The 14,542-nt window shown below is 45.9% G+C and overlaps 1 protein-coding gene across 1 annotated transcript in view; it reads left to right on the forward strand.

Moving 5' to 3' along the window:
- The window catches only part of mau2 (MAU2 sister chromatid cohesion factor), a 63,216-nt gene that overhangs the window by 38,947 nt on the left and 9,727 nt on the right, over positions 1-14,542 (forward strand). The window contains exons 14-17 of the mRNA XM_068016039.1: positions 315-364; positions 5,334-5,411; positions 8,202-8,313; positions 9,697-9,787. Coding sequence (XP_067872140.1) covers positions 315-364; positions 5,334-5,411; positions 8,202-8,313; positions 9,697-9,787 — 331 coding nt within the window. The remainder of the gene's footprint in view (positions 1-314; positions 365-5,333; positions 5,412-8,201; positions 8,314-9,696; positions 9,788-14,542) is intronic.

The raw sequence follows: 14,542 nt of genomic DNA on the forward strand, positions 1-14,542 counted from the left end.
TAGCATGGGGCTTTGGGGATATTTGGGCGTGGGGACTGCGGGAGAGCGCAAGTCTACTGAAAGAGTAACTTACAACACCAAAAAAGTAAAATACTGTGGGTGCTGGAAATCAGAAATAAAATCAAAGTGCTGGAAATGTTCAACAGGTCTGGCAGGATCTGTGGAGAGGGAAGCAGGGTTAATATTTCAGGTCGGTGGCCTTTCATCAGAACTGGTAAAACGTTTCCCTTTGCAAGGTTGGGTGAGAAATATTGTACTGTTGCTTTACTTCAGGGTAATTATTCTGCTCACACATGTTTTCTTGTTTGTAATAGTTATACAATCTACTGGAAAGAATAAACCCAGATCATAACTTCCCAGTCAGGTAAGAAAAACATCAGTTGCTCCTGGTACTGTTATACAAGTATATGTGAATCTATTAAAAGAGGGAAGGCATATTTGGTGTAGCCAAGGATGCTATTCTGAGGTGGGAGTTGAAGAGGGAGCTTTACTCTGCACTTAACTGCTGTATTTGACCTGGGGGTGCTTGATGGGGGGACAGTGTCAAGTGAACTTTACTTTGCATCCAACCTTTGTTGTGAATGCCTACATGAAGGATCACTGGAGAAGATTAAGGGGTATGGAGTAGAGGAACAGGAGCCATTCAACCCCTCGAGCCTGTTCTTCTATTCATTTAGATCATGGTTGATCTGCATCTCAGATCCATTTTTCTGCCCTTGCTATATCCCTTGATAACCTCAACTAAGAAAAATTCATCGATCTCATTCTTCAAAGTTTCAATTAACCCCCCCCTCCCCCCCCAGCATCGACAGCTTTTTGGGGGCAAGCACTCCAGATTTCCACTAGCCTTTGTATGGGAAAAATCTTTCCTGATTGCACTCCAGAACGGCCTACCTCTAATTTTAAGATTGTTCCTCCTGTTCTGGATTCCCACTGGGGAAAATAGTTTCTCTTATCTACCCTAACACATTGCTTTGTCATTATAATCAACTTGATTAGATCACCCCTCAGTCGTCTTTACTCAAGGGAATATAATACAATTTCATGCAACCCATCCTTATAATTTATCCCTTTTAAACCCTGTTATTCTGGTTCTGGGGAGATGGTGGCATAGTGTTAACGTCACTGGATTCGTAATCCAGAGGACCAGGCTAATGCCCTCGGGATATAGGTTCAAATGCCACCATGGCAGCTGGTGGAATTTAAATTCAATTAATTAATAATAAAATCTGGAATTGAAAGTTAGTCTCTGTAATGGTAGCATGAAACTAACATCGATTGTCATAAAAACCTATCTGGTTCACTAATGTCCTTTAGGTTAGGAAATCTGCCGGCCTTACCTGGACTGGCCTACGTGTGATTCCAGACTCTCAGCAATGTGGTTGACTCTTAACTGCCCTCTGAAATGGCCTAGCAAACCATTCAGTTGTACCAAACCGCCACAGAAAAGGCAAAAAGGAATAAAACTGACCGGACCACTTGGCATCAACTTAGGCAACAGAAATGACACTGCATACCCAACCCTGCAAAGTCTTCCTGACTAACATCTGGAGGCTTGTACCAAAATTGGGAGATCTATTCCACAGACTAGTCAAGCAACAGCCTGGCGTAGTCATACTCACAGAATCATACCTTCCAGCCAATGTCCTGGGCACCACCATCACCATTCCTGGGTATGCCCTGTCCCAGCAGCAGGACAGACCCAGCAGTGCCACAGTGGGATACAGTCGGGAGGAAGTTCCGCTGCGAGAGCTCAACATTGACTCTGGACCTCATGAAGTCTCATGACATTAGGTCAGACATGGGCAAGGAAACCTCCTACTGATTACATCCTACCACCCTCCCTCAGCTGAAGAATCAGTACTCCTTCATGTTGAATACTGCTTGGAGGAAGCACTGAGGGTGGCAAGAGCACAGAATGTACTCTGGGTGAGGGACTTCAATGTCCATGACCAAGAGTGGCTCAGTAGCACCACTACTGACCGAGCAGGCTGAGTCTTGAAGGACATCGGCCAGACTGGGCCTGCAGCAGGTGGTGAGGGAACCAACAAGAGGGAATAACCTACTAGACCTTGTCCTCACCAATCTACCTGTCGCAGATGCATCTGTCCATGACAGTCTTCACATTGAGGATATCCTCCATTGTGTTGTGTTGCACTACCACCATGCTAAATGGGATAGATTCAGAACAGATCTAGCAACTCAAAACTGGGCATCCACGAGGCGCCATGGCCATCATAGGTATTAGAATTGTATTCAACCACAATCTGCAACCTCATGGACTGTCATATCCCTCACTCTACCATTACCATCAAGCCAAGAGATCAACCCTGGTTCAATGAAGACTGCAGGAGGGAATGCCAGGAGCAGCGCCAGGCATACCTAAAAATGAGGTGTCAGCCTGGTGAAGCTACAACACAGGACTGCTTACTTGCTGCTTCTGCTGTTTGGCATGCAATAGACAGAGCTAAGCAATCCCACAACCAATGGATCATATTAAAGCACTGCAGTCCTGCCACATCCAGTTGTGAATGGTGGTGCACAATTAAACAACCAGCAGGAGGAGGAGGCGCCACACACATCCCCAACCTCAATGATGGGGGAGCCCAGCACATTAGTGCAAAAGGTAAGGCTGAAGCATTTGCAACAATCTTCAGCCAGAAGTGCCAAGTGGATGATGCATCTCTGCCGCCTCCTGAGGTCCCCAGCATCACAGATACCAATCTTCAGCCAATTCGATTCACTCCACATGATATCAATGAACGACTGATGGCACTGGATATTGCAAAGGCTGTGGGCCCTGATAACATTGCAGCTGTAGTAGTGAAGACTCATGCTCCAGAGCTAGTCGTGCCCCTATCCAATTTGTTCCGGTACAGCTGCAACACTGGCATCTACCTGACAATATGGAAAATTTCCCAAGTATGCCCTATACACAAAAAGCAGGACAAATCCAATCCAGCCAGTTACTGCCCCATCAGCCTCCTCTCGATCATCAGCAAAGTGATGGAAGGTGTCGTCGACAGTGCTATCAAGCAGCACTTTCACAGCAATAGCCTGCTCACTGATGCTCAGTTTGGGTTCAGCCAGGGCCACTCCTAACATCATTATATGGACAAGAGAGCTGAACTTGAGAGGGGAGATGAGAGTAAGTGTCCTTGAATATCAAGGCAGCATTTGACTCAGTATGGCATCAAGGAGCCCTGGTAAAATTGAAGTCAGAGTTGGGGGAAAACTCTACACTGTTTGGAGTAATACCTAGCATAAAGGTAGCATAAAGGAAGATGGTTGTAGTTATTGGAGGCCAATCATCCTCAGGGCAGTGTCCTAGGCCCAACTATCTTCAGCTGCTTCATGAGTGACCTTTCCTCCAACATAACTTCAGAAGTGGGGATGTTCGCTGATGATTGCACAATGTACCATTCACAACTCCTCAGATACTGTCCATATGCAGCGAGACCTAGACAACATTCAGGCTTGGACTCATAAATGGCAAGTAACATTCACGCCACAAAAGTTCCAGGCAATCATGATCTCCAATACGAGAGAATCTAACCATCTCCCCTTGACATTCAATGGCACGACCAGCACTGAATCCCCCCACTATCAACATCCTGGGGGTTGCCATTGACCAGAAACTGAACTGGACCAGCTATGTAAATACTATGGCTACAACAGCAGGTCAGAGACTGGGAATTCAGAGTCAAGTATCTCATCTCCTGACTCACAAAGCCTGTCCGCCATCGACAAGGCACAAGTCAGGAGTGTGATGGAATACTCTCCACTTGCCTGGATGAATGCAGCTCCAACAACACTCAAGAAGTTCGACTCCATCCAGGACAAAGCAGCCCGCCTAATCGGCACCCCATCCACCAACTTAAGCATTCACTCCCTCCACCACCGGCATACAGTGGCAGCAGTGTGTACCATCGACAGCACCTTCCTAAACCCGCGACCTCTTCCACCTTGAAGGACAAGGCCAGCAGACGCATGGGAACACCACCACCTGCAAGTTCCCCTCCAAGCCACACACCATCCTGGCTTAAAATTATATCGTCGTTCTTTCACAGTCGCTGCATCAAAATCCCGGAACTCCCTTCCTAACAGCACTGTGGGAGTATCCACACCAGGTGGACTGCAGCAGTTCAAGAAGGCGGCTCACCACAACCTTCTTGAGGGCAGTTAGGAATAGGCAACAAATGCATACCTTGCCAGTGATGCCCGCATCCCATAAAAGAATAAAAGAGAGAATTGGGGGACAATAGGAACCGGATTAAATATTGGTTAGAGTAGGAGTTAAAGGCAGTTTTTTGGACTGGTTGGAAGTGAGTAGTGGTGTTTCACAGGGTTGAGTTCGGAGGTCCTGCCTGTTCACTGTTCATTTATGATTTGGATATAGGGCTAGAGGGAGTAATAATAGACTTTGCAGATGGTAAAATAGGAGGTGCAGTATGATTTAATTCTTCAGAAAATCAAGGAAAGCTGCAGAGGAATTGTGATAACATGGGAATGTGGTCTAAAATGTAGACATTGAATTCCATGTTGGTATGTATGAGGTGATGCACTTTGGTTTTAGAAAAACACAGCAATGATTGCCCACAGTGCCTGCAGACTGGCATGCCATCTTGCACTTGCGATGCAGTCTGCATTGTGCTGTTTTCTCTTTATCCCTCCTGTGTTGAAGGGGTTGACTCTTGTTGGGGTACAGTTCCACACAACCTGCACTACCTCGCCCAAGGGATATGGAGAGAATAGGCAGTGAGTGTCAGCCAAATTCTTGACTGTAGGAGGGCCTCAGAGCAGCACCTGATCCTCACCCAGTGTTCGTACGCATGTACATGCTTTCCAGCTTTAGGCTACTGTATAGTGATTTGTGTCCCCTTGCTGATTGTGCTCACTTTTCATATTGGTGTGGTGTGTGTGCGCACAGAGCAACCGACGGCCAGCCAGCAAGCACCTGCCAGTTGACAGTACTTGGAATGTGTACCAGATCTCACCCCACAACCTCCTGCTGACGTGCGCACGTGACTTCCTGTGGTCTGGCACTGCAGTGGAGCTGCTGTCGTCTCCATGGAGATGCGGCATCAATCAGTGACAAATAAGTAGTGTGTTTCTGTTTTGTGAATGTAATTCAGTAATTCAAGAGCGCGCTTGAAATTGGAAGATGTCCTTCCTGAATTGTGACGTGTTTAAAACGCTCCACATTTGTGTGTGTGTTTCTCCCGGAAGGGGGCAGAGAATATTTTTTGACTGTTTTTATTTTCCCATTCGTTGTACACTGTCGTTATGTTAGTGCCTGAAGTAACGACCTGTATCCTGCTTCTGTCTTTCAGTTCTCACTGTCTCCGAGCAGCTGCATTCTACATCCGGGGCCTCCTGTCCTTCTTTCAAGGAAGGTACAATGAAGCAAAGTGAGTGTTTGTTTGGCTTTCCGCAGCAGCAGCCTGACTGCTTTGGTTGGTCGGGGGAATATCTCCATGAATCGAGACGCTGCTTCTATTTTCCATAGAAATACTTTTCACTCCAATTCCTGGATGCAGTGCAGAGTCTGATTTCTATCCTCCTACTCCCTTATGGAAACAAACCTATTAGCTCAGTAAATATGAAACTTCAAGGTCTTGTACTCATTAATGCTTGCTTTTTAAAATATATTTTAAAGATTTGTGAATGCCCAATTATTCTAGTTCCCAAAATGTTGCCTTTTGCTGGAGTTTGGTTCCACAGTCCCTCGCCGTCCTCTGCTACCCACGCCCATAACTGCCCCAGGTCTGATCAGGTTTACTCAGGCAATCATGGGATACTGGCTTCAGTCAATGCTCCTGGGTTAGAAAGCAGGCTGATGCTGGGGAGGGATTGGGAGGTGAGGTCTTCACTCAGCTACTCCAGTTAAGACAGTGGACACATTTGTTGTCGATTTTAAAATTCTCATCCTTGTTTTCAAATTCCTCTACGGCCTCGGCCCTCTCTATCTCTGTAACCTTCTGCAGCCCCACAACCCGGCGTGATCTCTGCTCCTTTAATACTGGCCTGTTGTGCATCCCTGATTTTAATCACTCCAGCATTGGCGGCCAGGCCTTCAGCTGCTGAGGCCTTAAGCTCTGGAATTCCCTCCAAAATCCTCTCTATCTGTCTCCCCTCCTTTCAGGCGCTCCTTAAAACCTACCTCTTTGACCAAGCTTTTGGTCACCTGTCCTAGCATCTCCTTATGTGGCTCGGTGTCAAAATCACTTGACAAACTGACGATAGTTTGCTTTTAATGTAGTAAAATGTCCCAAGGAGCATTGTAAAACAAAATTTGACACTGAGCCACATAAGGAGATGCTAGGACAGGTGACCAAAAGCTTGGTCAAAGAGGTAGGTTTTAAGGAGCGCCTGAAAGGAGGGGAGACAGATAGAGAGGATTTTGGAGGGAATTCCAGAGCTTAAGGCCTCAGCAGCTGAAGGCCTGGCCGCCAATGCTGGAGTGATTAAAATCAGGGATGCACAACAGGCCAGTATTAAAGGAGCAGAGATCACGCCGGGTTGTGGGGCTGCAGAAGGTTACAGAGATAGAGAGGGCCGAGGCCGTAGAGGAATTTGAAAACAAGGATGAGAATTTTAAAATCGACAACAAATGTGTCCACTGTCTTAACTGGAGTAGCTGAGTGAAGACCTCACCTCTCAATCCCTCCCCAGCATCAGCCTGCTCTCTAACCCAGGAGCATTGACTGAAGCCAGTATCCCATGATTGCCTGAGTAATCCTGATCAGACCTGGGGCATATCTGGTCTGTGGTGTGGCAGCATGCTGGCACAGCAGGAAGGAAATTTAAAACTAGGGAAAGAAAGCCAACCAAAGTTCAGACACCTCGGGTATTTGCTTACACGCTACAAATCTGTGAACTGAAAAATATATTAATGGTATGATTAAAAGCAGTACATTAATGTGCATGTTAATTTATTGCCATGGAGCATCTTACAGTATTAAAAATCTTGCATAGAGCAGGCATTTGCTATTATAATGCTTTTGTGTCAACATTTCCTGTTAAATTCTGTCATGTCATAATGTTATGTAGGAACAGGAGGAGGCCGTTCAGCCCTTCAAACCTGCTCTGCCATTCAGTTAGATCATGGCTGATCTGCAGCTCAGCTCCATTTACAGGCTCTGGCCACCATTTGGCTCTGTGAAGTGAGTCTGGCTATTGCAATTGCATCACTGTTTAAAAAAAAAACTTATGTTCATCAGCCCACCTTGTGAAACACCATGGGCAGCTTATTAGTGTTTAAACTTGTCAATCCAATTTGATAGAAAGTGTTTGTGTGTGTGTCAGCGCGCAAACTGAGATATTGTGATTAATGCAAGTGGTTCATTGCAGCATGAAAACTAGAAAGATCTCAAATTTCCTGTCACTGCCTGTAGCACAGCTTGCTGCCCAGGTTTTCCATTATAAAGTCCCAGATGTCCATGTCTCGTGCAGACCAGCAATAGGTGGGGTGGGGAGTGTGAGTGCACAATCAGGGGAGAGAGGAGGGAAATGCTTATAAAATTCTAAGAGGACTTCTCAAGCTGTTTCTCCTGGCTGGAGGGTATAAAATTCAGAGTCGTGGTTTCAGGATAAGAGGTCGACCATTTAGGCCTGAGATGAGGAGATATTTCGTAACTTAGAGGGTTGTGAATCTTCGGAATTCTCTATCTCAGAGGGCTGTGGATGCTCAGTCGTTGAGCATGTTAAAGACTGAGATCAGTAGATTTTTGGACACGAGGGGAATTGAGTGATATGGAGCTAGGGCAGGAAAGTGGAGTTGAGGCAAAAGATCAGTCATGATCTAAAAACAAGAAATGCTGGAACCACTCAACTGTTCCGAAGAAGGGTCACTGACCCAAAACGTTAACTCTGCTTCTCTTTCCACAGATGCTACCAGACCTGCTGAGTGGTTCCAGCATTTCTTGTTTTTATTTCAGATTTCCAGCATCCACAGTATTTTGCTTTTATATCAGTCATAATCTTGTTGAATGACAGAGCAGGCTTGTGGGGCCGTACAGCCTACTCCTATTTCTTATGTTCTTAAGGCTGGCTTAAAGTAGGAGGGACAGAGAGATGGTTATAGACACAGAATAGTGCCAGAAAAGTGACTTGGCTTAAAAGAATCTGTTCCCTGCAGTTTTTGCCACAATGGACCACTTCTCTAAGTGATGGCTGACTAAGTGTTCTTTGCTTTCCAGGCGATTTCTACGAGAGACTCTGAAAATGTCAAACGCAGAGGATTTGAATCGATTAACAGCCTGTTCCTTGGTGTTACTGGGTCACATATTCTACGCTCTAGGAAACCACAGAGTGAGTTCAGTCCTGCTACCGAGAAACATCATTAAGTGCTGTCGGGTGTTTATTGGGTTGATGAGCTTAGTTGCAAAACTTGTATGCTTTGATCCTGATGTGGGTGAGGGGACCTGCTGAGGAAGTGACGGCCGTAGTGTATCCTCAGTCTTGTGTTACATCAGCTTAGATCAACATACTCTGCCCAAGCAGGAGCTCTTCCTGCCATGTATGGCTCCATGCCGGGTCATACATTTATTGTCTGAGCCATCTGGGCCTTGATAAATTTTGGCTTCATATCTACAAAGCAGTTACAGTTTTGGTGGATGCTGTTTATTGTCAAAGTTGACCCAGGGCTGCAGAGTCCAAGTCCCCTCTCGTACAGAATCCCTCACACAGAAGTTCTACCTCTGTCCATTTTCCCCTTCTCACCACGCTACTGTCGCCCACACACCTCGCCGCACCCCCCCCCCAAAATAAGATGTCTCTTGCCTCTGAATCAGAAGGTTGTGGATTCAAGTCCCACTTCAGAGACTTAGGCACAAACTCCAGGCTAGCACTCCCAGTGTAGTACTGCACGGTTGGAAGTGATGGCTTTCAGATGAGCCATTAAATCGAGGCCAATGCTGTCCCCTCAAGTGAATGTAAAAGATCCTATGGCACTATTTCAAAGAGCAGGGGAATTTTCCCCGGTCTCCTGACCAATATTTATTCCTCAATCAGCATCACAAAAACAGATTATCCAGTCTTATTCATATTGCTGTTTGTGGGACCTTGCTGTGTGCACATTGCTGAAGTGTCTTCCACATTGAAACGATTACTAAACTTCAAAAGACCTTCATTGGCTGTAAAGGAATTGGGATGCCCTGAAGTTGTGAAATGTGCTATAGAAATGCACGTTTGTTCTTTTCTTCAAAATATATGTGGTATATGTCTCTTCTTCTGGGACAGGGAGACTTCCGCACCTGATTATGCCCATAATTTATTTTATTTTATTTATTTAGAGATACAGCACTGAAACAGGCCCTTCGGCCCACTGAGTCTGTGCAGACCAACTACCATCCATTTATACTAACCCTACAGTAATCCCATATTCCCCACCACCTACCTACACTAGGGGCAATTTACAATGGCCAATTTACCTATCAACCTGCAAGTCTTTGGCTGTGGGAGGAAACCGGAGCACCCGGCGAAAATCCACGCGGTCACAGGGAGAACTTGCAAACTCCGCACATGCAGTACCCAGAATCGAACCCAGGTCCCTGGAGCTGTGAGGCTGCGGTGCTAACTACTGCGCTGCCCACAGCAGTGACAGATTTGACAAACTAACAATGTTAAAAGGAATCATTGTGATAAACTTGTATTGAGTTTTACAAAGGTTCTTTCTTGTGTTTCATTCTGCAGGAGAGTAATAACATGGTGGTACCAGCCATGCAGCTGGCCAGCAAGATTCCAGACATGTCAGTCCAGCTGTGGTCTTCAGCGTTGCTACGGGGTAGGTTGGGGAAGAAGTCAGCTCATGGGTGGTGTCGTATCTTGGATAGAGGAGGCATGTGGTTGGAGGGCAGAATTTTTTCTTTTTTTTTTCTTTCATGGAATTTGTGCGTCACTGGCAAAGCCAGCATTTGTCGCCCGTCCCTCATTGTCCTTGACTACTGAGTGGCTTGCTCAGCTATTTGAGAGGGCAGTTATGAGTCAACCACATTGCTGTGGGTCTGCAGTTACATGTAGGCCAGACCAGCTAAGGATGGCAGATTTCCTTCCCTAAAGGCCATTAGTGAACCAGATGGGTTTTTACAACAATCAATGAAAGTTTCATGGCACCATTACTGAGACTAGCTTTTCAATATTCTAGATTTTTATTAATTAATTTAATTTATTAATCAAGTAAATTGGGCCTCTGGATTACTAGTTCAGTGACATTACCACTACGTCACCACCTCTCCCAAATTCCATATTCGTAGAATATGATATACAGTCAGCAGGTGGGGTGACTAAATGTGTTACCACAGAGTCCAAGTTGGTGGATGAATTCTTACAAATTTTCTCTTCCTGGTACTTTGTCCTTCCTTCTGTGCTTAACTTGGCTGCTGCGGGTATAGCAATTGTGATAAAATTAGACAGAAGTGACATTCTTCACTGTGCCAGATGTCATGAGATTTTGTGGTGTATTTATCTCTTTCTTTGGCTGCATGGGGGAGCTAGACTCATTTTTTATCTTTTGTTGTTTCCCTCTTATGCCCCTCCCCTCCCCTGCCCCCCATCCCCCCACCACCTCCTGATGGCATTCACTCCTGACTAGAGTGAAGTTCCACAGCATCAGGTACTCTTCTATACCAGGCCCAGGAGGCCATTCTTCATGTGTAAACTGAAGCTGTTCACCCATGCATGGCTTCACAACTGAGACAGATCTCGTCTTCCTGATGCCCACTTGCCTGGACTCACTAGGTGAAGGGCCTATTTACCTTAGCAGCGAGGTCAGTGACTAGGGGGCATAGGGGAGATGAGGAAAAGCTTTTTCACCCAGAGGATGGTGGAACTCGCTGTCTGAAAGGGTAGTTGAGGCAGAAACCCTCAACTCATTTAAAAGGAGTCTGGATATGCTCCTCAACTGCCGTAATCTGCAAAGCCACAGACCAAATGCTGGAAACTGGGATTAGAATGGATGAAACGTTTTTCGGCCAGCACAGACACGATGGGCCAAGTGGCCTCTTTCTGTGCCATAAACATTCTATGATTCTAGGGAAGAATCTGTTGGAATTCATCCACCAACGAGACTCCCTCATCAACACCCTGGCTGATATTCTTTATCCCTCCAGCCCAGGGGAGCTTAGGCTACGTTATGTGCCCCAGCCGAGATCATCCTTCTCAACAATCTGCAATCATCGTGTGCTTACCTGTTAATTGGTATTGAGTGTATTGACTGTGGAATGTTGCACGACGTTGCTGCAGCACCTGCTGTACAATCTCATGTTGCAGTTTGCGATGTCGTGTCCGAGTTCAGCCAGAGAATCTTCTAGCTTTAGGATTTGTTTAGATTCCAGTCTCATACACTGCTGGCAGAGACCGAAGTCTTTTCTGCCTGGTTGTCAGAATCGAAAGGATTGATGCTCTGTTTCTTTTGTGCACCTCTGAGGGAGTGACAGAGAGAGGTGTTTGTTAAAGCCTGGCTACCCGACCCAAAACCGACCGTACCTGACTACGTATGTCGGGTTCGGGTCGGGTTTGTGTACTCTGTCCAGCATTCGGGGTCGGGTCGGGCTGAACAATACTGTTTTGTATTGTTTTCTTTCTAATGTATGATTTTTTTTTTAATGTTTCAATAATATGTTTCATATTGCCGGATCGGGTTGGACATGAGAAAAAATTAAAGGACTCTGGTTCGAGTTGGCTGTTGTCGGGTCGGGTCCAGGTCGAGTTTTAATTTTATACCCGAGCTGAGCTTTAGTGTTTGTGGAGGCCTGGGAGCATATTGGGTACAAAACGCACATTACATTTTGACAGAATTTTTTTCTCTGAAGAGATTTACTCCATATAAATTGTCCTGCTCCCCAACAGGCAAGTGTGAAAGCCACTATATAGAATGTGTGTGTGTAGACGTCCGGTGAATGCAGGGTTGTGTTTGGCTCTAATGCTGCCTCCCCGCCCCCCCCCCCCCCCCCAGCCAAACAGCCTGCTGATTCTCGCTGTGTTGATGCATGGATAAAGAATGCTCATATAAGGGTCACTGACCTGAAACGTTAACTCTGCTTCTCTTTCCACAGATGCTGCCAGACCTGCTGAGTGGTTCCAGTATTTCTTGTTTTTATTTCAGATTTCCAGCATCTGCAGTACTTTGCTTTTGTTAAAGAATGCTCATAGGTGTGCTACTGGAACTGTACCCCAAAAAAAGTCAGCTCTTCAGTAGAGGAGGGGGGAAAATAGTGGGGATTTTTTTTGTGCAATCAGTTCCTGCAGCCCCTTCTGAATTTTTAATGTTCACCTCACAAACTGTTGCAGTACTCCAGCCTGCCTCATGGTGTCAGTAATAAGCTACAGTTCACAGCTGTGCCACCGGCTAGTGCATAGCAGTAATTCAAAAACATTAGGAATTATAAACAGCACAACTACTTACATTTATATAGGGCCTTTAACATAATGTCCCAAGGCATGTCATAGGAGCAAAATTTGCCATCGAGCCACATAAAGAGATATTATGGCAGGTGACCAAAAGCTTGCTCAAAGAGTTTTAAGGAGCATGTTAAAGAAGGAAAGAGAGGCAGAAAGGTTTAGGGAGGGAATTCCAGAACTTAGAGCTTAGGCAGCTGAAGGCACTGCCACCAATGGTGGAGCAATTAAGATCGGACCAATTAAAAGAAAGGACAAAATGCTAAAGATGCTGGAAATCTGAAATAAAAATGGAAAATGCTGGAAATACTCAGTATGCCAGGCTGCATCTCTGGAGAGAGAAACCGTTATTGTTTCAGGAATTATAAAGCATGTGGTTGCTGCATTGAGTTGTTGGGTTTAACTATATTCAAGGTTAAACCAGTACATAACACTGTGGGCTGAATTTAACCAGCCCCTTGACGCCATGAGTCATGGCGTGAGGGCCGGTAAAATGCTGCAGGGGAAGGCCCGCCTCAACCTGCGACATCGAGAAGGGCCTGCCGCATATTACTGGCGGAGGCGGGACCTCGGTGCAGCCCCCCCCCCCACTGCCAAGCGGCGGGCCCTTAATCTCCATACTAAAATGAGGCCTAATGAAATTCAAATTAACCTACCTGCAGGTGGCGGCCGTCCCACTCCGATATTACGGCCGCCATTTGTGCTCCGCGCGCCTTCGGAACTCCACACGGAGTTCCGAGCGAGAACCTGGTGGTGAGGGGGGAGCAATAGAATTTTCAGGGCGAGGTGGGGGGGGGGGGGGGGGTGCAGGAGCGGGGAAATCAATTTTAATTGGATGTGGGGATGGTGGGAAGGGGTTGAGGGTCATAGGGAACTAATTTCGCCGGGGGGGTGGGGGGTAGAATTCTGGATACTAAAAAGTTTATTATAGGGAGAGAGGGCAGTTAATATATAAATTTACCCATGGGGGAGGGGTGATGGGATTTAAAGTTGAAATTTAAATTTATTTTCATTTCCCAGAGATCGGAACCTTTAAATTTTAAAATGTTACTGAAGGGCTTGAAGCCGTTTAAAAATGGCGCCAGACGCTATTGCTAGGGACGCGGCGGTTGTCCCCTTACATCATCGAGGGCGATCGCGGGGGCTCCTCGGCAGCCGCTGAATGTGTGCATCGCACTGAGTTTAAAAGGTGCCCAAATAAAATACAGTCCTGTGTAATGTTTAAAAACTAGTTGAAGTGCAACAAAGATGCAGCTGCATGGTTCAGATATTATCTTAGATTAAGATATACTCGTCTTTGAAGCACAAGTGTCAAATTATTCTAAATCTCTTCATTGGAGAGCATTCTCAGATTGTTCTGGGAAATTAGTGGCTGGTGTTAAAATCGAAGGATGGGCACTGGCTAGAGGGAGAAAGCACCATTACACACTTCATGCCACCAGACAAATGAGCAAGCACTGGAACCCTGACAGATTCTGTTTTTCATATTATCCAACCTAGATGTGCTAGGCCAGTTGTGACCTGCTGACACAGACACACACACACTGCATCATCTCGCTTAAAATTTATGAACTGGGCACAGATTGGCCATCAAACTTGCAGTCTGCTCTGCTAAGCTTTACTGTGACAGGTTGTGCCTTAATCTACCGGGCCTGCAGAGGGAGCTTCATGTCAGCAGCTGTGGTTCAGTGGTTAGCACTCACCTCTGAATCATAAGGTTGGGGGTTCGATCTTCAGAGACTTGAGTCCATAATGCAGGCTGACAGTCCAGTACTGAGGGCATACTGCACTATCAAAATTGCCATCTTTCGGATGAGACATTAAACCGAAAACCCCATCTTCTCTCCCAGGTGGTTGTACATGATCCCATAGCACTATCTCAAAGCAAGACAGGGAATTCTGGAGTCCTGATCAATATTGATCCCTCAACTACCATCACTGAAAACAGATTATCTTGTCATCACAGTGCAGTTTGTGGAACCTTGCTGAGTACAAATTAACTTCTTTGTTTCCTACAGTACAACAGTGATTACACTTCAAAAAGTACTTCATTCGCTGTAAAGTGCTTTGGGACATCCTGAGGTTGTAAAAGGGGCTATAGAAATGCCTCTGTAATGCCTCTTCAGTCATGGCTGTACCTAAG

Source organism: Heterodontus francisci, chromosome 36, assembly GCF_036365525.1.
Source record: "Heterodontus francisci isolate sHetFra1 chromosome 36, sHetFra1.hap1, whole genome shotgun sequence".
NCBI lineage: Eukaryota > Metazoa > Chordata > Chondrichthyes > Heterodontiformes > Heterodontidae > Heterodontus > Heterodontus francisci.